At 41.8% G+C, this 27321-nt stretch overlaps 1 protein-coding gene across 9 annotated transcripts in view; it reads right to left on the reverse strand.

Annotated features, from left to right (window-relative positions):
- The window catches only part of LIN54 (lin-54 DREAM MuvB core complex component), an 86039-nt gene that overhangs the window by 44127 nt on the left and 14591 nt on the right, over positions 1–27321 (reverse strand). For 3 of the 9 annotated variants that reach the window (XM_055588947.1, XM_055588946.1, XM_055588942.1), the window contains exons 2-3: positions 4439–5151; positions 455–578 (exon numbers count right to left, since the gene is read on the reverse strand). In XM_055588947.1, the coding sequence (XP_055444922.1) occupies positions 455–578; positions 4439–5151 (837 nt within the window). Of the gene's footprint in view, positions 1–454; positions 579–4438; positions 5152–18882; positions 18925–19993; positions 20160–20264; positions 20284–27321 lie in introns of those variants that run through there. The other 6 variants (XM_055588948.1, XM_055588943.1, XM_055588944.1 and 3 more) reach the window with 6 other exon arrangements.

Genomic DNA, 27321 nt, shown 5'->3' on the forward strand with positions numbered 1-27321 from the left:
TAGCTTGTGCTCTGGAGACAAACTGCCTGGATTCAAATCCCAACTTGGCCATTTACTAGTTGAGTGCCTGTTCCCATACTGGCAAAATGGGGATGTTACTAGAACCTACCCCATAGGATTGCCAGAGAATTAAATATATCACTCTTTTTTTAAGAGCTAAGAACAGCATGGGGCCCACAGCAAACATTATGCAAATGTTAGTTGGTATGATCGGAGTTTGAGGCGTCACCTCTCCCAAAGGTATACCAAAAACTAAGGACACTAAGCGATAGACTGATTTTGAGATAAGGCATTTGGCTTAAAGCACACATTTAACAAGCGTAATATATCTCAGTTATTAACCAGTTTGATTTATAGTAATAAACACTGAAACATTTCAAGGTGGTAGAGCAGCCTTTTTTAAAACTAAAAGGAAAGGAAGTATTTAGCTTAACAAACTATAAGGAAATATAACCTGCAATGACCGGTGGTGACACTTGAGTCGTCTGTCCTGTAACTGCTTTACTATTGATTGGTTTTGCAAAGATCAGCTTCGTGATTACCGGACCAGAGGTTGGTGTTCGAGGCTTCTTAGCAATCTGAAATATATAAATAACTATGAAAACCATTTTTCTATAAAGCACCTACTCAATCAAAATGAGACAAGACTGATATACAGAAGTACATGTGAAACCAGCTCATTTAACAAAAACATATCTCAGTATTAATATTTAAAACATTCAAAATGCAGCCATTCACCCAAATACTAATATCACATCCTTAAGCCATTATGTAGTAATACCTTTGAATTTTATTTCAAATCCTTATCTTAGTCTCTGAGACATATGCATATCATGAAAACCAAATTAATTTTTAAAAATAATGTTTAAAATAAATGTTAAATAATAATGAAACCAAAAAATGGCATAGCAGTATTCTTTTCCAAATAACAAATTATTCAATAATAAAAGATGGAGTAGAATACATTAAGAAAGCATAGTGCAAATGATAAAGACATCTGTAAATATAATCTCATTGGCCCCTGGAAGCAAAATATAAACACACATTAAAGATAGGCTTATGACTTTATCTTCAACTTTAGATCTATGTATCAGGGGCAGGTAAAGAACTGCACAAGTTAATGCCTTAGGATACAAAGAGACATGTTTGGCAAAACAAAGACTATTCTGAAGGTGAAGCCTCTGAAATATTATTGATAAAATATGATTTACTATAGTTTACTAGACTGTAAATTCTTTAAGGGAGAGTCTATGTTTTATTCACATCTGATTTTACATGATACATGGTACATTGTTGCCCTGAACTAAAATTCTTCACAAGTCAAGGAAAGTAGAGTTACTGATATTTTTATATTTAAATTATCAATGTATGCAAAGAAAAGCTTTTTCTAAAAGCCAGAAGCAGAAATTTAGCAATGACACAAATCACAAATTTTCACAGCAGGAAGGACATTAAATATTAACTTTACCTTTGACAGATATGAAAATTGAGGCCCTGAAAGTACTATTATTGGAAATAATAACTCAAAATGAACAAACATGACCAACTTAAATTACAAAATATACTAGAAGCTGCAACTGATCACAGAACCAGGTAAATATCAGCTTTGTGCTCTAACTACAAATTAAACTTAAAAACATATTTTCTTACATCTAGAATAAATTACTTCCTTACACTCAGAACACATAACTGACAAAACAAAATGTACAGGAAATACAAACCACCTTTAAAAAAACAAACCAGAGAGATCTACAACTACATATTAAAAAATATCCAGACTGCAAAACTCTGACATACCCAAATAAATCCATAATTGTACTTTACAAAACTGATGCAATTTTAGAGACATAAAGGGAAAATATTTCCCAAATGTATTTACAGGCCTAGAACTCTAAAATAAGTTAGAATAGGTTGTCGACTGACTTAGTATTAAGAATCTCAAGAGGCAGAGATACTGATATTTTTGGAAATCTGTATCTTGCAAAAAATAATCTTAGCTACAGTTTGGGAACTTAAAGTATTTTCCCATTTTTAACTGATTTTCACAATCACACAACAATACAAATACTTACCAACCAGGGAAAAAAATGTAAACAATACTACCAAAAGCTCATTAATTACTCAAATGAACAATCTCAACTTGCCTGTGTGGTTTTGTTTCTTTAATGGAGCATAGCTGAAAATAAGGACTTCCAGTTCTGTTAAGGAACCTTGCTTTTTGTATCATGAATTAAACTACCCTAGGAGAAACTTAACTTTTATTAAATAAAACAGAGCATAAAGGATCATTTTTAAACAAATGTATCTAATTAACAGATTAACACAAAAATGAATCAGAAAAGGAAATTTACAAATAAGACTGACAAATATGTGATCAAATAATACATGCAGGTAATTTTGGGCACTGTGTTGTACAGATTTAGGAACTAATAAGGAGTTATGTTGTTCAAGACTGCTAATTATTTATTATCCTTACATACTATGCAGAAGAATTATAGGAAAGGGTTTATGTATCTGTAATTAAGTGTAACTATCTCTGTTACTGCCTCTGGTTTCAACTGTCACCTCTTTCCTTCATTTTTCAAGATGGGTCTCCTTCTTCCACCCTTTCCTGTCGTCCACTCCCTAACAGCTTCAATCCGATTAAACTTAAGACAATGCTGAGGACCATCTGGGGAAAAAAGTGAGAGGATCATACACATTATGTAATACTAAACCAAATACTCTGGTACCTAAAATGGATACAGATAGGCATGTAGCTTTTTGTTTGTTTGTTTTCTGAGCCTCAGAGCTTTAGAGGCTACTCATGAGCTGAAAAGATGTGAGTTGCCTAAAAATAACTGGCCAAGAAGAACAACATTCTAAATGGGGTTTCATTTCTTTTTAAATAGAAGTTCTTTTTAAATAAATAGAATCAAATGTTATAAAAGTAATGACAATAAGAGAAGTTATAACAATTAGACCCCAGTTTTCGTTTTTATTGTTGGTACTTGAGGGATTATAGAAGAAAACTAGTGGATACAAGTGCCCAGGTCTTACAAACAGTATGTATACACTGCTCTATTAAATGGGGAAAAAAAATGACATTCTGATTCACATTATCAGTATCTTATAAACATGGCTATGATCCACATCCCCAAAGCCAGACAAACTCTGGTAAACCAGTAAAAACAAGTTTCACAACTGATTTTTAAAAGGACAAGTTGAGGACAAGGTGCCTGATGGCGACAGGATCTCATTCAAGAGATCCTCCTCAAAAGAAGTAAAAGGAAATCAGAAGTAAGTGAGAGACGACTGTGAATGAGAGAGCAAAGAACATTAAATGTTTAACAGTGGCAAAAGGGACATGGGCAAATTATATATAAAGTCTGAGAAATCGTACGAAGTTCTTAAATAAAAAGCCCACGAGAAGATTCTATTTTGCCAACATAATAACAAAAACATTTTTTCTAGTATCAGCTGTGAGTGGATAATTCTCCAAACCTTCCTCCCTTCCTTTTATGCATTTAGTTCTCATGCCTTCTTTTTTCTAAAAGCCAACTCTTTAAAACAGGAGACGCATTTGTGTTCCCTGGTTTTAAGTGGATCGTTGTATTTCTAAGCATAGTGCTGACCTAAAAAGGCCTACCTGGACACGAAAAAAATGGGCAACCACTTAACATATGTTCTGAGAACCTTCCAGCTTGGGTTTCTATTCATACTAACAATGGGTACCATTTTGAAAGATCTTCAGTGTTTTGAGAACCATACCAAGTACTGATCTTACGTGTTTCATCATGATTAAATAGCCATCTTAGAGCTAAAGTCAAAAAGTCAGAGAAAATAAATAGCCTATCCAAAGTTCCACAGCACAGTCGGTCCTGCAGAAAAGTGACTGAAGTCCAGTTGGTCCAGTTCTAAACCTGCCATCACACGGCACTGTCTTTCTACACTGCAAATGTGAGTGATGCAGGGGACAGTAGAGTCCAAATTGGCGCATACTGGCTGGTTTGGACTACTGCTGGCTCCAACGGTTTCTCAGCGCAGCCACTTCTCCTAGACTCGGGCCATCTGTTAGCTGAAAATATCATGTCTGAATGATTTTTTGACAGCCCAGCACCAACTCTGCCATCTTTACACCAGCAGAGCATCCTTGGACTCCAATTACAACTGAGAATAAAATGTGTTTCCAAATGAGTAAAATGCTATAAATACACTACACATTGGAATTGAACCACAATTAAGTTCTAAGTTCTCTGGCAGAAATTTTCAAAAGCATTAGACATATCAAAGACTTTACAAAAAAACAAAAAACAAAAAAACCCACACAATTAACTAAAAGCACATTCAAGAGGATTCAGTAACAACTATGCATTTAATCACCCTACACATAAAACTATGAATCAATTTAATATTTAACATGCATTTTCATTAAGAAGCCCCCTCTTTTTTTTTTTACCTGTACTGTTTTTAACTGTTGGGTCTGTAACACAGAGGGCTGAGTTGTAGTATTAAGCAGTTGACTTCCTGGGGTCAATGCTGAGACACCAATGACAGGTTTCACCTCTGGCCTCCCTCCAATGGTAACTACTTTAATTTGCTGCGGTGGTAACTTAGCATCTCCTGACTGGGCCTGAGTTGTAACTTTCTGAGCCTGGGGTTGGCTATGGGGTAGTGCTAAAACAATTGGTGAACCAGACTTGCCCAAAGTTGTTAAAATTAACTTCTGTCCATCTGGTTTAAGGGTCTGATTGCCAAGTTTAAGATCAGATGTCTGTGATACTTTGTTTAAAATAATCTGATTGGCTGATATAGTCACAGGAGTCTGAGCACCAAGTTTTTGAAGGCCACTTGGAAAAGCTGGTTTCACTGTGGTATTAGAATCTGCTTTAGTGACTGTGGTGTTCACTGCAACTCGGGTAGTGTGGTTACTGTGCACTGTGATTGGTTCCGTGGAAATGGGCGTGGCTGCAGAGTCACCAGTAGAATTTATGTTGACAATTTCTTCCAGTTCTGTCTCCATGGGAATTGGGGATGAAACAATAACAGCCTCAATACTATCATCATCCACTAAAGTTATACCAGTGTCCATTATCTCCTCTGGAAGCAAACTATTCACCTCAGCTGGCACCACCTCCATGATCGTTCTCCTTCGAGAAAGTTGATCAGGTGCTACAATAAAAGTTGAAAAATGAATAAATTACTATGTTTCAAAACAGATATAAGAGAAAAAAAATAGCCAAGAAAAAATGCAAATGACAAACAAAAATTTCTACTGATGTATAGCTGAGTGAGGGATATTCCTGATGCATATTTGTGTTAAACCATTTCAACAAATCCTCAACCTTCAAGAATCTGAAATATAAGTCCTATGAGACACAAAACTAGAAGCAAACATTCTCATTTACCATGTCTCAATCCAAAAGTATACTGCATTCAGGCAATACATAATTACAGGAAACTCCTTTCCAATTCCTGCTCATAAATAAAACCTTTTAATCTTTGACATGTCTGATCATCTTATTTCTTCCCAGTTCTGGGTTTTTCTTCCCTACTAACCAGACTTGAAAACTTCTGATTTGCACAAGGAAATAAAGATTTAAATAAAAACAGATATTAGAAAATATAGTCGAACCTCCACTGAAAGAGGTCCTAAAATGAGGTTACTATATCATTTATAAAAATCCATTAAATACTCAAATTGATGTGAAAGAAGTTTCTAGAGTAAGCCACCTCAGCAACTGCAGGTCAAATGGGTTATAGGTCCCCAGTTTGATCCATCAGTTTCATATTGAAGAAATTTTTATTTGGGAAGAAGATTCTCAACTCCTCCTCAGCTACTTAGAATGTCAAAAAGGGAACCATTTAAGAGGTATACAACCAGGTCCCATAAAGGAAAAAAAAAGAAGGTAATGATAATAATAATAAAGCAGATCACAAATCAGAACTGCGATGCTTTCAGCCAAAGGTCATGAAAAACTTCCAATAAAAGAGTACCATTATCTTCACATATTAAAGAGTATCTCATATTTATGACTGACTATATATCTTATTTGGACTTCCCTGCTGGCTCAGCAGTAAAGAATCCTTTTGCAATGCAGGAGACGTGGGTTTGATTTATGCATCGGGAAGATTCCCTGGAGAAGGAAATGGCTACCCACTCCAGTATTCTTGCCTGGGAAATCCCATGGACAGAGGAGCATGGCAGGCTACAGTCCACAGGGTCACAAAAGAGTTGTACACAACTCAGTGACTAAACCACCACCACCAAACAAGTTATTTGCCCAGAGTACATCAAAGATTCACAGCAACCTAATCAGTAATTCTTTCTTTTCCCTTTTTTTTTAAAATATAAAAATGCAATACCCATTCCAAGATTAACAGTTAACAGACATGAGTGGCAAATTATAATTGAGTAGCACCAATAAAAATTAATACTGACAAAATTAATCATCATTATTGAGCATTTACTACCAACCAGTGATGGCATAATTTAACCTATCCTGATAACAACTCCAAGATGCATCATTTTACAGATGAGGAAACTTAGGTTAAACTCTATGCCCAAGGTCACATAGCTTGTAAATGATAGAGCCAGAACTCAAACTCAGGATATGTTTTACAATACCAAAGTCCATACTTTTAATCACACAAGTTACTGCCTTAAAAAATAAATCTACTTCTTTATAGTCAACCCTCTACCCCCAAATTCCTACTCTACACAACCACCGGTCTATTCTACAACTTCACTAGATTAGTGTTGCCTTTTTGCCCATTTTAGAACTTCACAAAGATGGAATCATACATTATGTAAACCCATGGTATAAAGGATGAGCCTCTCCCCTTAGCATGCTTTTTGAGATTTATCTTTATTCTTACACTTATTAGTAGCTCAGTTCCTTTTTACTGCTGAGTAATATTCCATTGGATGAATCTACCACAATTTGTTTATCCATTCATCTGTGGATGGACATTTTGATTGTTTCTTGTTTGGGACTATCATGAATAATATTGCTAAAAATCATTTGAGGTTTTTGTGAATAGATATTTTCATTTCTTTTGAATAATTACCTAGATGTGGACTTGATCATAAGGTAAATTTACTTTTAACTTTGGGCTTCCCTTACAGCTCAGTGGTAAGGAACCCGCCTGCCAATGCAGAAGCGGGTTCGATCCTGGGGTCAGAAAGATCTCCTGGAGAAGGAATTGGCAACCCACTTCAGTGTTCTTGCCTGGGAACCGAGGAGCTTGGTGGGCTACAGTCCATGGGGTTGCAAAAGTCAGACACAACTTAGTGAGTAAACAACAACAATTTTAAACTTTGAATGAAATATGCCAGACTATTTCCCAACTTAGCTGTACCATTTTGTACACCTACCAGCAATGCATGGGATTTCCAGCTGCTCCACTTCCTCATCAACAACTGGTTTTGTCAGTCTTTTTAACTTTAGCCATTCTAGTGGGTGTGAAATGATAGCTCATCGTGGTTTTAATTTGCCATTTCCAGATGACTTAATATGTTGAGCACCATTTCACATGAATATTACCTATTTGTATATCTTCTTTTTTAAAGTACCTGTGTGTTAAGTCTTTTGCCAATTAAAAAAAAGGATTTGGGTTTTTAATCTTCTTATTGAGTTGGGTGAGTTCCTTATGCATATTGCAACATCATCAATCGCAGTAACTTATACCTCAGAGGAAATCACTAGGGTTTGGGGGATCCCAAAGTATGAGTACTTCTCTAGATTAGGCTCTTCCTGGTCAGTAGAGTCCCTCTCCCACACTTTCAGAACAAGGCATTTATGGAACAGGCTTGCTGAAACATCAATACCAACTACACCCCGCCCACACACAGTGGCACATCAGCTTCCCATTCCTACTGCAAACCTTGTCCAAGCCCTGTCAGCTGTTTCTCAACATTCCACCCCACAAAGAACGAGGAGGAGGATGACTTGGGTGTCATTATCCAATGCAGCCATTAAGTTTGACTCTCTTCTCCGTGAAGTTCCCCCAGCAGGTTTAGACCCGAAGTCAAGGTGTTAAAGGAGGAGAGGTCATGCCACAGAGGGAGATGGTGGCCTGACAGTGCATTTACTTTCAGTTTCATGCACTCACACTTGCAGCTCAACTGAACAAACTTCTAATGTTTTCAGTCCACCCAAATCCTCACTTCTGAGATCCTTCTCTTGGCTTGGGGGACTCCTGGACTCAGCAGCTACAGCCCCACTGCCTTTCGGCTAAGGCCATGGAGTGGAGTATACAGCAACCAGAGCAAGCACCATCCAGGCCACCTCTCAGCTCAGCCCCTGAAGATTCTAGGAGGTAGAACACGGGAGGGGTCCTACTCCTCCTGCCCCCCGCCACCCTTGCCCGCCACGTGGGTGAGAGCATTCCCTGCCAGAGGCCAGTCTTTGCAGATCCCCCAGCCCAGCCCTCAAGGAGCTCATCCTTCCTCTTTCAAGAAGCCACATCTCTGTCAGCACTCTAGGCTTATGGCTTAAAACTGTCCAGAACTGGGAGGCCGTTCAGATTCTAGACTCTCCTTGCAAGCTAACAAAGCTGCCTGCCACTGTTTCGTGGAGACTGGAAGACAATGTGGTAGTCCTAGGACAGAGACAGGGGACTTATCACACCCAGCGCGGCAGGGAACGGAAGCGCCATGTGTGTCTCGGTCCCCTTGTTGCCCCCGCGTCCCACAGGGCAGACGTGGAGACGCGCCCAAGCGTATGCTGTGCAGGCAGCAGGTTTACACTGAGGAACCCTGAGCCTAAGGAACCTGAATTGTTTCTCATGGGCTGAAGCACGCCTGCCCTTTGTCCAAAGGGAGACATTATCTTTATGACACTGGACCTATAAGCAAATCTGCCCTCTGCTATGATAGGAGTCACTAACTTGATCACCCAAGGCTTTATGCTATACAAACATCCTGGAGAAAGCTGTTTAAAAGGGTTGTCACTGCCTCTCTTGTAACAAGTACAAAACTACAGAGACCCATGGGGAGCTGTCTCCCAACAGTATACCTCTCTACTTATTTATTTTAGCAACGTGTTTTGTACTTTGAGTGTTTAGGCCTTGCATATATTTTGGTAAATTTATCCCTAAGTGTTTTGTGTTTTTTGATGTATTATAAATCGCCTTATTTTCCAACTGGTTGGTTGCTAGTATATAGGAATTCAATTGACTGTTTTACATTGTCCATGTATCTTACAACCTAGCCAAACTCACTAAATCTTGTGTAGAGTCCACAAGATTTTTTAGAAAGATAATTCATATTATTTAAGAATAATAATTCTCTTTATTATTATTTATAATAATAGTAATAACCTGTAGTTCTTCCTTTCCAATCTGCATGTCTTTTGTTTCTTTTCTTGCCTTACCATACAGGCTAGGACCTCCAGTAAAATGCTGAATAAAAGTGGTAAGCACAGACATCTTTACCTTGTTTCCAATCTTAATCTTAGCTGTAGGTTTTTCATAAATTCCCTCTGTTGGGTTGAGCAAGGCAACTTATAGTGCCAGAGTGTAGTTGTTTCTTTTTTCAAATGGATGCCTAATCATGTTTTTTTCTGCAACTAGTCAGATAAACATACGGCTTCTTCTTCTTTGTGAAAGTCACTCAGTTGTGTCTGACTCTTTGCAACCCCAAGGACTACACAGTCCATGAAATTCTCCAGGCCAAAATACTGGGGTGGGTAGCCTTTCCCTTCTCCAGCAGATCCTCTCAACCCAGGGATCAAACCCAGGTCTCCCACACTGCAGGCAGATTCTTTACCAGCTGAGCCACAAGGGAGGCCCAAGAATACTGGAGAGGGTAGCCTATCCCTTCTCCAGCATATCTTCCCGACCCAGGAATTGAACTGGTGCCTCCTGCACTGCAAGTGGATTCTTTACCAACTGAGCTATCAGGGAAGCCCATTTTCTCTTTTAGTCTTTGAGTTATATTGATTTTTTTTTTATTAAGCCAATTTTGCACTGCTGAAATAAACCCCACTCAGTAAAATTATATAGTTATATTCTATATATATTGCCAAATTCTGTTGGCTGATACTTCATTAAGTAATTTTGTCTAGAATGGGAAAGACTAGAGATCTCTTCAAGAAAATCAGAGATACCAAAGGAACATTTCATGCAAAGATGGGCTCGATAAAGGACAGAAATGGTATGGACCTAACAGAAGCAGAAGATATTAAGAAGAGATGGCAAGAATACACAGAAGAACTGTACAAAAAAGATCTTCACGACCCAGATAATCACGATGGTGTAATGACTGACCTAGAGCCAGACATCCTGGAATGTGAAGTCAAGTGGGCCTTAGAAAGCATCACTACGAACAAAGCTAGTGGAGGTGATGGAATTCCAGTTGAGCTCTTTCAAATCCTGAGAGATGATGCTGTGAAAGTGCTGCACTCAATATGCCAGCAAATTTGGAAAGCTCAGCAGTGGCCACAGGACTGGAAAAGGTCAGTTTTCATTCCAATCCCAAAGAAAGGCAATGCCAAAGAATGCTCAAAGTACCGCACAATTGCTCTCATCTCACACGCTAGTAAAGTAATGCTCAAAATTCTCCAAGCCAGGCTTCAGCAATACGTGAACCATGAACTTCCTGATGTTCAAGCTGGTTTTAGAAAAGGCAGAGGAACCAGAGATCAAATTGCCAACATCTGCTGGATCATGGAAAAAGCAAGAGAGTTCCAGAAAAACATCTATTTCTGTTTTATTGACTATGCCAAAGCCTTTGACTGTGTGGATCACAATAAACTGTGGAAAATTCTGAAAGAGATGGGAATAACAGACCACCTGACCTGCCTCTTGAGAAATCTGCATGCAGGTCAGGAAGCAACAGTTAGAACTGGACATGGAACAACAGACTGGTTCCAAATAGGAAAAGGAGTACGTCAAGGCTGTATATTGTCACCCTGTTTATTTAACTTCTATGCAGAGTACATCACGAGAAACGCTGAGCTGGAAGAAACACAAGCTGGAATCAAGATTGCCGGGAGAAATATCAATAACCTCAGATATGCAGATGACACCACCCTTATGGCAGAAAGTGAAGAGGAACTCAAAAGCCTCTTGATGAAAGTGAAAGTGGAGAGTGAAAAAGTTGGCTTAAAGCTCAACATTCAGAAAACGAAGATTATGGCATCCGGTCCCATCACTTCATGGGAAATAGATGGGGAAACAGTGGAAACAGTGTCAGACTTTATTTTTTGGGGCTCCAAAATCACTGCAGAAGGTGACTACAGCCATGAAATTAAAAGACGCTTATTCCTTGGAAGGAAAGTTATGACCAATCTAGATAGCATATTCAAAAGCAGAGACATTACTTTGCCAACAAAGGTCCGTCTAGTCAAGGCTATGGTTTTTCCAGTGGTCATGTATGGATGTGAAAGTTGGACTGTGAAGAAGGCTGAGAGCCGAAGAATTGATGCTTTTGAACTGTGGTGTTGGAGAAGACTCTTGAGAGTCCCTTGGACTGCAAAGAGATCCAACCAGTCCATTCTGAAGGAGATCAGCCCTGGGATTTCTTTGGAAGGAATCATGCTAAAGCTGAAACTCCAGTCCTTTGGCCACCTCATGCAAAGAGTTGACTCACTGGAAAAGACTCTGATGCTGGGAGGGATTGGGAGCAAGAGGAAAAGGGGACGACAGAGGATGAGATGGCTGGATGGCATCACTGACTCGACAGACGTGAGTCTCAGTGAACTCTGGGAGTTGGTGATGGACAGGGAGGCCTGGCGTGCTGTGATTCATGGGGTTGCAAAGAGTCGGACATGACTGAGCAACTGATCTGATCTGATACTTATAAGGGCTCTTGGTCTGTAGTTTTTTTGTACTGGCTCTCTGGGGACAATGCCAGTCTAACAAAATAAGCTGGGACACTGCCCCTTTTCAATTTTCAAGAAGCATCTACATGGAACTGTTACTATTTCCTCCTGAAATGTTTCTTAGAATTCACCACTAAAGCCATCTATTTAACTATAAATTCAATTTCTTAAACAGATGTAGGGTTATTCCGGTTATCTTTTTTTAAATGACCTTTGGCATTTGATAGTTTGTATCTTTTAAGGAATATGTCTATCCCTCTAAGTTGCCAAATTTATTAGCATAATGTTACATGTAATATTATTTCAATGTCTGTAGAGATGGCAACTCTTCATTTCTTATTTTGGTAGTTTCTGTCTTTTCTCCTTTTTTTCTGATCAGTTGGAGATTTTTCAGTTTTTTTGATATTTTCAAGAATCATTTTGGCTTCACTGATTTTTCCCAACAGTTTGTCCATTTTTTAATTTAATTGACTATTATCTTTATCTCCTTCTGCTTACTTTGTTTCTTCTAGAAGCTTAAAATGGAAGCACAGATTGGGATTCAACAAACCATAGCCTACAGATCAAATTATGACCACAGTCCATTTATGTGTTGCTCTCCAACCAAGAATGATTTTTACGTTTGTAAATAGTTGGGGGAGGGGCCTACAAAACCTAAAATAGTTGCCATCTGTCCCTTTATAGACAGTTTGCCAACACTTGGTTTAGATCATTGATTTTAAAACTTTCTTCTTTCCTAAAATAAACATTTAGTGTTAAAAATTCCCCCAACACTGCTTTAACTGCATTCTGCTACCTTTTATCAATTTCTAATTTACTGCTATCATTGTCAGAGAGTGTAATACTCTACCATTTCCACTGTGTGAGATGACATTTGGAGACTTGTTTGAGGCTCAGCGCATGGTCCACCTTGGTGAACAGTGCGCGTGCACCTGAAGAGAACCTGTGTTCTGTGGCTGCTGAGAGGAGTGCCCCACAAATGTCCAACAGGTCGAAATGGCTGAGAGTGCTGTTCAGACCTTCCAGACTTTCTTTTTCCTCTTCTATCCATTACTGAGACAGACTGTTAAAATTCTCAAGTATGATTGTGGATTTGTCTGTTTCTCCTGTGCATTTTTAGTTCCTTATGTATTTTAAAGCTCTGTTATTAGGAAGAACATGTCCTCTTCTGACTGGTCCTATTAAAAGAGACCAGGAGCTATAGGACTAGCAGTCTCCCTTGGAAGTAGGAGTAAAGTTCAAACTTCCAACCAGAAAAGGTCTGATTGGTCTGGCCAGTCTCTAGGTAGCATGGGCTGTGCAGAGTTCTGGAGCCAGCACACCTCACAGGCCACTGAGCAGACTGTAATAACTGCTTTATGATTAGACATCCCTAGCTGTTTCAATCAGGGTCACATGCAGGACAGGGGGGCCTCCGCTAAAAGAAAACTCTCAGAAGGAGCTTGTGGGCATGGCAGGAAAGGGTTTGGCCATCTAGTGACATGAATCATCACTCTAATTTTATCCCTTAGGAATGGAAGATATGCCCTAGCACATGCAACCTCATCACCCCTGTGCTGAGGACCACTCCAAGAAGAGAGAGAAAGAGAGGATTTTCACAAGCCGACAGGATAGAGGAGCTGTAGTTTACCTCATGTGTCTGAAGGGTTACTTCTCAAGGTATGGAAAGAAAAGAATACCAAATATACAACACATTTCCCATGCTTCCAATATTTTCTGCTCATAAAACAACGTTTTTAAAGCTTTAGTTTTAAACTACTTTTTAATTTTTATCAGTATTTACTTAACAAATATGTATTGCTTCCCAACTTTGTAGAGGGAAATTAACCAAAGCCCTTGCCCAGACAGACTTTAGAAGTCAACAGAAGAGTGGCATGATCACAGCTATAGTTTGGGAGGATTAACTTCATCTTGGAGTTTTATTGGATGGAAGGCAGGGAAACCAGTTACAAGGCTATTACAATAATTAGTTCAAGTCAGAGATAAATGGAGGGTCTGATTTAGGACATTAAAATAAATAAATACAACATAAAAACAATGTAAGATAGAAACGACAAATGCTCTATGCTTTCACACTTTCTTTTTTCTTTTTTTTTTTTTTTTGAGACTATTGCCAGAGCTGAAGCACTGCTCTTTTTCTTAGTTACAGGTGGAGGACAACCTGGTAAACAACTATTTTCACTCTTGCACATAATAATATAAAGTGGTGAACTACCACCATATTATAAATAACTTGTCAGATGTTGGGACAGAAACATCTGGATGTTTAAGAACTATACTTTTGTACCTTGAGCTTACAACCAACACTAACTGGTTAAGTATACTACTTGGATTTTAGCTTTCATTTCTAAGGTCTAGCATCAACAACTCAAAAACTAAGTACAGAATTACATTTCTCAAACTAAACTGGGAGCAATGGACTGTAAGACATGAGTCTTGAAGAAATGCTGGGAAGTTTGTGTTTTCATTTCAGTAATATATTTTTTTAAAAAGTATATTCTGGATTACCACCATCAGTGGTACCAGAATTAGAGTGGGCTAAAGAAAAAGGTATATAAGGATCTTACAAGGTAAATGACATATTTAAGCCAAGTGGAAGTCAAACCACCTAACCGGTGATTTAAGGAGGAAAGTTCTGTGACACTCAAACTTAGAAGAATAGTGTAGGAGTTGAGTTATCGTATGATACACAGCATGGGGCTTCCCAGCTGGCTCAGAGGTAAAGAATCTGCCTGCCAATGCAAGAGAAGCGATTCGATCGGAGGTCAGGAAGATCCCCTGGACTAGAACCTGGCAACCCCCTCTGTATTCTTGCCTGGAGAATTCCATGGACAGAGGAGCCTGGCGGACTACAGTCCATGGGGTCCCAAAGAGTCTGACACGACTGAGTGACTGAACATGCATACCCACACACAGCATATAGAAAGCTCCACGTCTAGTCAAGGCAGACTATGCAAGCAAAGTTTCCATTTCATCAAAACATCATTCATCACCCTAAATTTTACTGGCTCTATAGTTTTGTTTTTATTTCATTTATACTTCCCTAAAAGCAATAAGCATAAGGAATTTATATACATCTAAAAATTAAGTATTTTAATACAGTGAAACTATTTAGGCCAATCCTGACAATTCACAATATTTTTTCCCTTTAAAGGGGGACTGTACATTATTCATGCTGTAAGACTAACATGGAGGAAAAAACATGGAGATTCAAATCAGAAAGATGTGTTTCCAAATCTTGACTCTCCTCATTGCTTATCATGTATCCCTAAGCACTAATCTCTTTAAGCCCCAGTTTACTAGCAGAGTTACTGTGAAGATAGTTATGTGGTATGCTACAGCACAAATGAAAATTCTTCTCTTCTTTCTCTATCTAAATTAGCTTCTCCTGACTTCTGTCTTGTTTAATTTTTATAATTTGTGCGGGGAGGGGAGCTGTGCCACATGGTATGTGGGATTTAATTCGCTGACCAGAGATTGAACCAGGGCCCTGGGCAGTGACAGCTCGGAGTCCCAACCACTGGACCACCAAGGAATCCCCTCCTCATAAGATTTTTAATCCATCATATATCATGCAGATTACACCTTCACAATATTTCCTTCCCACTGCAACCAAGAGTTTTTAAATCTCCGAAGCTCAGAGCCAACTACTGTTATTTTTTACCTTTATCTTATCTGTGACACATCCCACAGAAAAAGCTACAGGACTTATCTCACCTGAGTGCACCTCTGAGGCTGTCACTCTCCTAACTCAAACATTTTCTGTAACCCTGAAGGCCTTCTGTATTATGGCCCTACCCAACCTATCCTTCCAATGTTACCTCCACCAATTCCAAAAGTGAAAGTTTCCTGGAGGAGGGAATGGCAGACTACCCCAGTATTCTTGTCGCGAGAACCCCATGAACAGTCTGCAAAGACAAAGACACTGAGGTGTCTCCAAGCCCTAGCACAGTATGCGACACACAGTAGATACCCAACAGTAACATTCAAAAAAAAAAAAAAGTAGCAGGAATCTACAATGCTCCTCTTCACCAAAAAAGACACCCGACTAACTCCACTGGCATAACTCTTCACTGCTTTCTAACACACTTCTAACTATTAAAAAGCAAGTCTTTCAACAATAATCTAAAAACTGGTCTTTAAAGACAATCACAAGGAATCACAAAAAGACAACGGCAATGGGTGATTTAAAAAACAAAAACAAAAAAAGCCAATGAATAAGCATGTTTCTTTATTATTTATTGGGCTTCCCTGGTGGCTCAGTTGGTAAAGATTCTGCCTGCAATGCGGGAGATGTGGGTTAGATCCCTGGGTTGGGAAGATCCCTTGGAGAAGGAAACAGCTACCCACTCCATAATTCCGGCCTGGAGAATTCCAGGGGCTGTATAGTCCATGGGGTTGCAGAGTCGGGGACATGACTGAGTGACTTTCACTTACTTTATTTTTAAAATTCTTAGCACTGACTTAGCAGCTGAGTTGGCAGAGACCAAACAACTGCAATGTAAGAGTTATAAGAAAAAACAGTAACAACAATCAAATTCCTACTGGATAAAACATCAGGAAAAAATGATTTAAAAAACTCATTAACTAAAACCTCTGAGTACCTCTCAGTTATTTCCCCTGAAAAAATACTTTTGGTCTCTCAGTCCTCTAGTGAATAAATTTGGACACACAATGTGCAAGCTATACACACACATACACACAAAATATTTCCTCTCTGAACAGAACACACAAAGAATAAAACTGTATGACATGCTATGACATCATCTCTTTGTAGGAAACTTGGATATGGAAAACCATTGCTAATCATAAACATTACCAGGGTACATTTCTTAAACATTCATCTCTCTGTTCACTCATATACTCAACCTTCAACTGACCCAACCTACCACTACAAAAACTGGAGGGGAAAAAAAAAAAAATCAGAGGGCCCCAAGTTAATGTATAAAAATGTGATTCATATGTAACTTTTCAGTAACACTACTGATGAGGATCTGCAGCACAATCTAAAGCACACATGGATATTTAGGCAGCCTAACAAAACCAGACTGTGGCTGTCAAAAGCTCAATCAGCCCAACTCTCCAGCTCTTGAAACAAAGGGCTAAAAAGTCCAGTAGGTTAAATAAAACAGAGATCTCAATTCGTCTTTAACCAACTTAAAATTTGACTCATAACAAGTGTGAGCATCAAGTCACCACAACTTCCTTCGTAACAATGAAGGCAAAACTTGTGAACCAAAATAGGGCTCCCAAAGCTGTATTTCACTAGGATCATAAAATCTACTGTAAAATCTCCCATCACTTTACTCTCTGAATTCATGAAATGGATGAGAGGCAGGGAAACACATAGATATCAGATATGACTGACAGTATCTCAATTGTCATCTGCCGAATGGCAGGGGCCAAGGAGTCCTCTATAGATGACAGAGCCATCAAAGAAAGAGACAACATTTCAGTGATTACAGAACTGGTCCACAGGCTCACAAAACGTGAACATCCACACCCCAACAAGTTACAGACTATGATCTAAGACCCAGAGCTTAAATGCAGAATAAAATGCCAACGTTTGGCCTCCCTAAAGACACGTACAACCCTATAAACTGTTGGACATCATCAAACCAACACCCGCCGGAGTGGATATTTTAAACATTCAATCAGGAAACCAGGATAACTGCTAGCGGTTCCTCTAGGCCTCAGCAGCAGCCTTGGGTATAAGAGCAAACTCGAGTCCTCTTAATACTCAAAAGAATAATGTTGATGTCATGACGAGGCTGCCGATCCTTTGCACTCTAAACTAGCCCTTCCTTGATCCGCGGGGCGATCCTTCGCCCACCCGCCCCCTCCCCACAAATAAAGCGACCTCGCATCGGAGCAGCCCTAGGGTAGCCCCTGGCTCCTCTACCTCCGGCGGCGGCCGCTTTCTCCTCCCTCCGGCTCCGAGGTGGGGGCTCCAGAAGGTCCCGGGCAATCCCGAGCCCGGGCGGTGCTGCTTTTGCGTGTGCACAGTGGCTCCGGCCAGCCGCTTCCTCCCCTCGTCTGCCGGACCTGGAACGCTACTGGGGAACCCGGGGGCCGCGGACGGAGTCCCGGGTGGCGACGCCGCCGCGGCCGCCGCCTCTGGTATGTCAGGGGCCGGGATTGTATTTCGAAAGATCCGCCATTTTCACCTCGTCATCACCATCACAGCTCAGCAGCTTCCCCGACAGCCCGAGCCCGGGCCGCCGCCGCCGCCGCCGCCGCCAGTAACCTCCCCCTTCCTCCTCCTCCCCTCCCCGGCCCTCCCCTCCCGAGAGGCGCACACCCACATATCCGGGGAAACCTCCCGCCGGCCCCGCCAACCTTCAAATGCTCGGGGAGACACCACTGCACACACAGCCCACGCCGAGACCTTTCACCCCGCCACGGAGGGGAAATCGCACTACCTGCAGGGTCCCCAGTCCGGCATACTTTTGTTTTGAAGAGCAAAAGAAAAAAAAAAAAAAAGCGTAAGGGGGCAGAGGGACCACCAAGAGCTTCCACTCTGCCACTTTCAGGACAGCAACTTGAGAGAGATGATGGAATGCCTTTGATGCGCTGTGTCCATCGCAGACACGAAACAACAACAACAGGATCAAGACCTGGAATGTCATTCACCAGCTCTGACATTTTCCTCCACCGTCAGCACCGCTTTTGACAGAATGGGCTGTTTCCCACCGCACTTCAGACCTCTTTGATACATTTGTAAATTTACAGGCATTGATTCTTATGCAGATACCGTGGTCAAGACGTCTAAGTTTTCAAAATAAAAGTTGCGAACTGTTTCCTCTTAACTTCCTCTGATCATTTCTGTCCATAAACACTGTGACTTCCAGTTCGTTTGGTTTGACGTCAAAGAGCAACTAGGTTTAAAATGTACGGATCCTACTCATGAGTGAACAATCTCTAAAATACAGAAAATATACCTCGGAGTTAATTTTTTTTTTGCCAAACGTTTTTAGACTCTAAATCATCATATTAACAAAAAAATCTGCCGCTGAAATTTTTGATACAGTGAAAATAAGCAGCATGCTTTAGAAAAGACCCTAGAATTACCTACCCAGCTCCACCAGCATCTCTCATCATGTAGCTTAATAAACAACTAAAAGAGAAGATAGGCATGTTTTAATCATCAAAGAAATAACAAGAAAACATAAGCTACATGGCTTCTGAAAGGAATAAAATTTTTCTAAAAAACTGAATTGGCTACCTTTGCTAATTTCAGATTTGATAACCACCCATTTTTTAAAAGGTGAATTCTGTGCCTACCATTCAACTACACCATAAGCTCTAAAAGATCTATCTGAAATGAGCAAACTGAATTTCCAGGTTTCGAACAGAGCCACTCTACTGTCTTTTTTTAGAAGTTAGTTTAAGAAAGGAAGGGGTAGAAGCTGAACAAGGCATTTCATTTCCTTACCTGGCTTGAATGACAACTCCATAGAAAAGTCGATAGCTTCAGGCTTAAACGAGTGCTATCACCCAAGCCCGTCTCCGTTTTCTATACGCAGCCGGCTAGACGCTGAGAGTATCCAGCCTTCCCAATTTTTTCATCTGTAAACTTTACTTCCCCACCGCCAGCCCCGGCCACCCGCACTCCGCTTGGTGCTTACCGTTGCTTGGCCAAGCTGAGTGCTGGCCCGCTCCCTACCCCGTGCACCTCGGGAACATTATGACATTTGGCCGGTGGGCTTCGCGAGGAAAATGGACAGACACGAAGAAGACACCGCTACAAAGGGGCACAGGAAGGACGGGGCGGCGGGCAGCAGGGAAAAGGAGGGGCTGGTACAAAATGACACAGCAGCCAAACCGGTTCCCAGAAACCCGGGGCCGACACGGCGGCTCCTCGGGCCGCGCAGCGTGCGTGTCAACAGCCGCGGGGGCCCTTCCTCCGGATCGCCGGGAAGGGCGGGCTGCCGGCCGAGCGCCGGCCCAGCCGGGTGACAGCCGCCCTCTCCAGTGCCGGCGGGAAGCGGCCGAGCCCGGAGGATCCTCCCGCCTCCTGCGGCCCGGGGGATGGGGCGCGGCGGCCCCCAAGACTGCAGGTTCCCGCTCTCCGCCATGACCCCTCTAGCCCGGGCTCCCGGAGGGGGCGGTCCGGCGCCCCCTCCCGCGCGCCCCCTTTCCCGCCCGCCTGCCCGGGGGCCCCCACCCTGGGGGCTGACACTCACCAAAGCCGGCGGCGCCGCCGCCTCCTTCTCACGCCGCGCTCCCTCGGCTCCCAGCAGCCGCGGCGGCGGCGGCGCCTCCGAGACACAGACCCGGGTTTGTTCAAAATCACGCGCCCAGCGCCATTCCACCGCCGCATCCCATAATACGCTGGGCCCTCCCCTCCCGCGCGCCCCTCTCGGCCCGCCCCTCCGCTCGGCCCGCCCCGCCCCGCCGGCCGGCTTCCTTCCCGCCCCTTCCGCGGCGCCTGGCCCCGCCCCTTGGCAACCCTACCCGGCGTCATCCCGCAAGGCTCCGCGAGTGCGCTCCGGCTCCACGTGACACCGAGTGGGCGCTCTGTCAAAGCTTTCGCATGGAATGTTCCATCCGGCTGAGCCCGGGAGGGGGGTGGGGGGGAAGCGCGGGATCGCGCCTGCGGTTGGAGGGACTGCCTTATCGTCCAGCTTTCCTTGTTAGGAAGTCTGTGCAGTAGGTGCGATTTCCAGCGTCTTGCCGCTGTTTGATGTTCTTGCGTGGGAAAGTGATCGGTCGTCACATAATCTCTTAGTTTCTGAGGCGCTGTTTTTGCAGGGGTCGCTAAAAAGCCCCTAGAACAGCACGCAGAGTTAAACTTATTTTGAAAGGGGCTTTTTTTTTTTTTTAAACAGTGTACTGCCAAGACTAACACAATCCAAATTCTTGGTATTTGGTCACCTTTTCCTTGTATTTTTCCCGCTATTCTTTTTATAAAGTAAGAAAAGATACCCAAATTTGGAGTCGGATCAGCACACGCACAGAGATTCCGTTAATAACTGCCCTGTGTGAGACAAAAACTGCAGAGGAAACAAGAGAAAATACACAGAGTATACGAAATATAAATGGTGTGGTGCAGTCTAATTGCTAATGGAGCACGGAGGACGAACAGGTCACACAATGGAGGAGGTGAGGCATGCTGTAGTGGAAGCAGCAGTCCCTTTGGAGTCAAGCAGTCCTGGTTTCAAATTCTGGCACCTTCACTAATTGGTATATAACATTATCAAGTTTCTTTTCCCATCTACAAAAGAAAAATAACAAAGCTTCCCAGGATCCTGACCATCATGTAAAGTGAGGGGTGTCAAGCAGCTACACACACTGTCTGCCTCAAATGTTAGTTCTATTTTGCCAGAATCAACAGCACACCCATCTCGTCTACCTCAAAATCTGTGGTTAGGATTTAGCAAGGCAAGTGGCCTGAAATTAGCAGAGGCCGGGTCTGTGCAAGGAAATGTTGAGAAAGCTGAATGATGCCCAGGCGTTCTTAAGGATCAGTAGGTGAGTTCCATTTATGAAGAGCTTTGAGGGCTAGTGTACGAAAACAAGAGTCGGACAGGACTGAAGCGACTAAGCAGCAGCAGCAGAAAGAAAACATCGTCGTGGTTACCATGGGGCACCTCTGGAAGGAGGTAGAGAGTGAGATGGGTACCCAAGCCGGGCTGGAACCTAGGGAAACAAAGACTCTCCCACAAAAGGAGAAAAATTCTCAGGTTATTCCACAAGGCTAGCATAATCTGGATACTAAAACCCCCCCAAGGCAAAGAGCACCAAAAGAAAAGGAGAATCCTTCTATTCTCACTATGACTTTGTTACAAAGACAAAATTGAGTATTAAGACATAAAATCCAGTAACACAGTAATAAAAAAGTTCACACTGTAACAAAGTACACTTCATTCCAAGAATGATGATTTAACATTAAGAAATCTAATTAGGACGTTTGTTAAAGAAGAAGAGCCAAATGATATTTCTTAGAGATGTTTCATATAACATTCAACAGCCATTTCTCTTTTTTTAAAGTGTGTAATTCAGTTGTTTTTAGTTTATTCACAAAGTTATGCTGCCATCACCACAGTCAATATTAGAGCTTTTTTTTTGGGGGGGGGGGGGAGGGGGGCCTTGCTGTGTGGCCTGCAGGATCCTAATTTCCCAATCAGGGATAGAACCCAGGCATCCTTCAGTGGAAGGGAACAGTCACAATCACTGAAGCACCAGGGAATGCCCTCAACAGCCATTTCTGAATTTTATAAATGCTCAGCAAACTAGAAATAGAAGCACAGTTCCTTAATTGGATCAAGATTATCATCAGAAAACAACAGTAATATCATGCGATAAGAGTAAAAAGGCAGAAGCGCATTAAAATCAGGGACCCACAAGGATGCAGGGTTATAACAGTTATTTAATATTTTCCAGGGCATCCTAGCTAAATGCAATAAATAAGAACATTACATAGAGAGGTTTAAGTAGTGGAAAAAAGAGACAAAATGGTCCTTATTAAAAAATAATCACAAAGAGCTCAGTGTTGTGGTTAATTGCATGGCCTCTGGAGCCAGTCCGCCTGGGTACAAATTCTGGCCTTGCTACTTAGTAGCCGTGTGAACCTAAGCAAGTTACTTTCCTCTTGCACCTCCACTTCCTCATCTATAAACTGGAAATAAAAGTATCATCACAAGGTTGTCATGAAGATTAATAAGGTATTATGTGTAAAGCACATGGACCAGTACCTGGCATGTGGTGAGCACCATGACTGAAAACTAGTAATAACCAAAGCTACAATACAGCCTAAAATAAATATAACTTTACTTTTTTCAAGGAGAGGATTCTTAGCCCCTAAGAACCACTGTTCAAACAAAAGGGAAATTTTGTTTATATTTGCCTCAGGGCTTTTCCAGATGGACTAAAAGCGTTTATTTAGCAAGTATTTGTTGATCCTCTACCAAATCCTAAACACTCAGCAAGGCAGGGAGAATGAAGTGGTGAATATGACAGGACAGAGCACTCTATCCTATGGAACTTTCTGCCGTGGTGGAACTGTTCTGTATCCACACCATCTGATAGTAGCCACTTGTCGCCTGTGGCTGTCAAGCAAAGGAAACACGGCTAGTGTGAATTTTCATTTCATTTCATTGTCATTAATTTAATAAATAGCCACACGTGGCTGATGACTACAGCACGAGACGGAACAGTTTTACAGGAAGTGACAGGAAAAAACTCACAGGAAAAAACTAAGAGATTTTAAATAAAAAGAGTTTCTCAGGAAGATATTAAAACAAAAAAAATTAAAGGATGGTGTAGAGGTATGAGTTGCTTAGATGAAAAAACAAAATGTATTACTGGACACCTATTATGTGCCAGATATACTGCTAGATACAAAGTTACACACAAGTTAACATTTTATTAACTTTTTAAATATATTCATTTCCAAACGATTATTTACAAGTTCCTTTGCTCTTGGGCCCATTTTCATAAATCCAGGATGTCTCTATAAAGCAACCATCATGTGTAAATCTATATAGGTGTAATTATCACTTTTATTTCTTTTTCATTATCACATAACTTTTTATAATAGATATACAAACCCCTTATCAACAATTTTAAAATCCAAAATGTTTTGAAAACTGAAAAGTTTCTGGAAGCTTATGGCAAACTCATTTAGTAGGAAGAGCAATATGACAATAAGGTATTAATGTTCTCTAGAACAAAGAATGCTCAAACTACTGCACAATTGCACTCATCTCACACGCTAGTAAAGTAATGCTCAAAATTCTCCAAGCCAGGCTTCAGTAATATGTGAACTGTGAACTTCCTGATGTTCAAGCTGGTTTTAGAAAAGGCAAAGGAACCAGAGATCAAATTGCCAACATCCGCTGGATCATGGAAAAAGCAAGAGAGTTCCAGAAAAACATCTATTTCTGTTTTATTGACTATGCCAAAGCCTTTGACTGTGTGGATCACAATAAACTGTGGAAAGTTCTGAAAGAGATGGGAATACCAGACTACCTGACCTGCCTCTTGAGAAACCTATATGCAGGTCAGGAAGCAACAGTTAGAACTGGACATGGAACAACAGACTGGTTCCAAATAGGAAAAGGAGTACGTCAAGGCTGTATATTGTCACCCTGTTTATTTAACTTCTATGCAGAGTACATCACGAGAAACGCTGAGCTGGAAGAAACACAAGCTGGAATCAAGATTGCCGGGAGAAATATCAATAACCTCAGATATGCAGATGACACCACCCTTATGGCAGAAAGTGAAGAGGAACTAAAAAACCTCTTGATGAAGGTGAAAGTGGAGAGTGAAAAAGTTGGCTTAAAGCTCAACATTCAGAAAACGAAGATCATGGCATCTGGTCCCATCACTTCATGGCAAATAGATGGGGAAACAGTGGAAACAGTGTCAGACTTTATATTTTTGGGCTCCAAAATCACTGCAGATGGTGATTGCAGCCATGAAGTAAAAGACACTTACTCCTTGGAAGGAAAGTTATGACCAACCTAGATAGCATATTGAAAAGCAGAGACATTACTTTGCCAACAAAGATCTGTCTAGTCAAGGCTATGGTTTTTCCTGTGGTCATGTATGGATGTGAGAGTTGGACTGTGAAGAAGGCTGAGCGCCGAAGAATTGATGCTTTTGAAGTGTGGTGTTGGAGAAGACTCTTGAGAGTCCGTTGGACTGCAAGGAGATCCAACCAGTCCATTTTGAAGGAGATCAGCCCTGGGATTTCTTTGGAAGGAATGATGCTAAAGCTGAAACTCCAGTACTTTGGCCACCTCCTGTGAAGAGTTGACTCATTGGAAAAGACTCTGATGCTGGGAGGGATTGGGGGCAGGAGGACGACAGAGGATGAGATGGCTGGATGGCATCACTGACTCGATGGACGTGAGTCTGAGTGAACTCCGGGAGTTGGTGATGGACAGGGAGGCCTGGCGTGCTGTGATTCATGGGGTCACAAAGAGTCGGACATGACTGAGCGACTGATCTGGTCTGATCTCTGATCGGAACATCTCATGTGAATATACATATGTCAGTGCAGAAATATGAATGTGTTTGATTATGGAATTTGATAAAGGCTAAGGAGTTCGGAGAAGGCAATGGCACCCCACTCCAGTACTCTTGCCTGGAAAATCCCATGGATGGAGGAGCCTGAAAGGCTGCAGTCCATGGGGTCGCTGAGGGTCGGACACAACTGAGCGACTTCACTTTCACTTTTCACTTTCATGCATTGGAGAAGGAAATGGCAACCCACTCCAGTGTTATTGCCTGGAGAATCCCAGAGACGGGGGAGCCTGGTGGGCTGCCGTCTATGGGGTTGCACAGAGTCGGACATAACTGAAGTGACTTAGCAGTAGCAGTAAAGAGTTTGGAAGGAAATTTCTGAGGTGGTGGAAATGTGTTTGACCTTAATTGTGGTCTTGGTTGTATAAGGGCATATACCATGGCCTAAACTCATTGAGTATACTTACAATGGATGTGTTTTATTATAACACATGTGTAAATTATCCATTAAAGTTGGTGTTAAAAGGAAAAAAAAGACAGTTCTTAAAATTTGTGCACTTGCTTTCTAAAACTCAAAATATCCTCAATTCCAAAACACATTGCTACCCAAGGGTTTGGAATAAGGGAATGTAGATCAGTATCAGAGAAGGCAATGGCAACCCACTCCAGTGTTCTTGCCTGGAGAATCCCAGGGACAGGGGAGCCTGGTGGGCTGCCATCTATGGGGTCGCACAGAGTCGGACACGACTGAAGCGGCTTAGCAGCAGCAGCAGTAGCAGATCAGTATCAGGGATTCCCTGGTAGCTCAGCAATAAAGAATCCGCCTGCAATGCAGGAGTCACAGGAGCTGTAGTTTCGATCCCTGGGTCAGAAAGATTCCCTGGAGGAGCGCATGACAACCCACTCCATTATTCTTGCCTGGAGAATCCCATGAACAGAGGAGCCTGGTGGGCTACAGTCCACAGGGGTCACAAAGAGTTGGACATGACTGAAGCGACTCAGACTCACGGATGCAAATCGGTATCACTTTGAACACATGCCAGGTTTTTTCACTTACGGCGCAGGATGTGATTAATAATGTCAAACCACCTAAAAAACAAAACTAACCACTAAGATCATCTGTTGATATCAAGTAAAGTTTATTTACTTTTCCTCTGGCTTTATGATTCCTTTGCCTCCATATTAGTCATTTTTGTTTTTCTACTACAAAGGATAGAAGTAGGGGCTCCTCTGTTATGTTCTGAGGTTGTTGTCCTGTTCAGGTTATAACCATACCTGTGGTTAGGAATGGGGTTTTCCCTTGGAGGAAGTAGATATTGCCAATATCAATCATCCTGGGAGGCACATATTGAGACAGGGTATGGGAACTTGAAAGAAGGGCTCACACAGAGAGAGGGAAGTGCTTCTTCTTTCTCGGCCTTGCCTATTTGGACTTGGACACCGAGTTCCAGACCTCCCTGGTGGCTCAAATGGTAAAGAATCTGCCTGCAATGCAGCAGACCCCGGGTCGGGAAGATCCCCTGGAGAAGAGAATGGCAACCCATTCCAGTCTGAGCAATTAACATACATTCACAAAGAGTTTAATGAGTTTGAAGGAATATGTTCTCCTTTCCATCTAGTTGGGAAAAGGAAATGTCTGCCTCCAGAAAGACTAAAAACTAGGAAGAGGTTTTTTTTAGTTGACTTCTTTAAGTATTCAATTTGTTTATTTATTTTTGGCTGTGCTGGGTGTTTGTTGCTGTGCATGAGCTTTTCTCTAGTTGTGGCAAGTGGGGGCTTCTCTTTAGTTGGGATGCGTGGCTTCTCATTGCAGTGACCTCTCTAGTTGTGGAGCACAGGCTCTAGAGCTGGGGTTCAGTAGTTGGGGTGCACAGGCTTAGTTGCCCCTCAGCATGTGGAATCTTCTCGGACCAGGGATCAAACTGATGTTCCCTGCATTGGCAGGGGAATTCTTAACCACTAGAATTGTGGCTCAGCTGATAAAGAAACTGTCTATGATGAGGGAGACCTGGGTATGATCCCCGCATTGGGAAGATCCCCTGGAGAAGGGAATGGCTACTCACTCCAGTATTCTGGCCTGGAGAATTCCATGGACTATCTAGTCCATGGGGCTGCAAAGAGACAGACATGACTGAGTGACTTTCACTTTGAGAAAAACCCAGGGAAGTCTTTGCTTCTCGTTGTAATTATAAAATATCTTACACTTGTTCATGGCTTATAATCACAAGCATTTATTTGTCTCCTGGTTTAGCCTAGATCGCTGGGCTCAAGTAGGCCAGGTGGGAACCTAGGCTTTTGGTTGGGCTTCCATCTGTTCCATATATTTTAATTCCAGGCCCAAGCTAACAGGGCATTAGCTACCTAGGGCACACTCTTCTCCTAGTGGATCACAGGAACACATCAAAATGGAATGGCAACATGGTATCCTTTTAAAGGTTACCCCTCTGCTTTAACTTGGTGGCTCAGATGGTAAAGAATCTGCCTGCAATTCAGGAGATCCCTGGGTTGGGATGATCCCCTGGAGAAGGGAATGGTTACC

The sequence above is a fragment of the Bubalus kerabau genome, chromosome 7, assembly GCF_029407905.1.
Source record: "Bubalus kerabau isolate K-KA32 ecotype Philippines breed swamp buffalo chromosome 7, PCC_UOA_SB_1v2, whole genome shotgun sequence".
In the NCBI taxonomy this organism is placed as follows: Eukaryota; Metazoa; Chordata; class Mammalia; order Artiodactyla; family Bovidae; genus Bubalus; species Bubalus kerabau.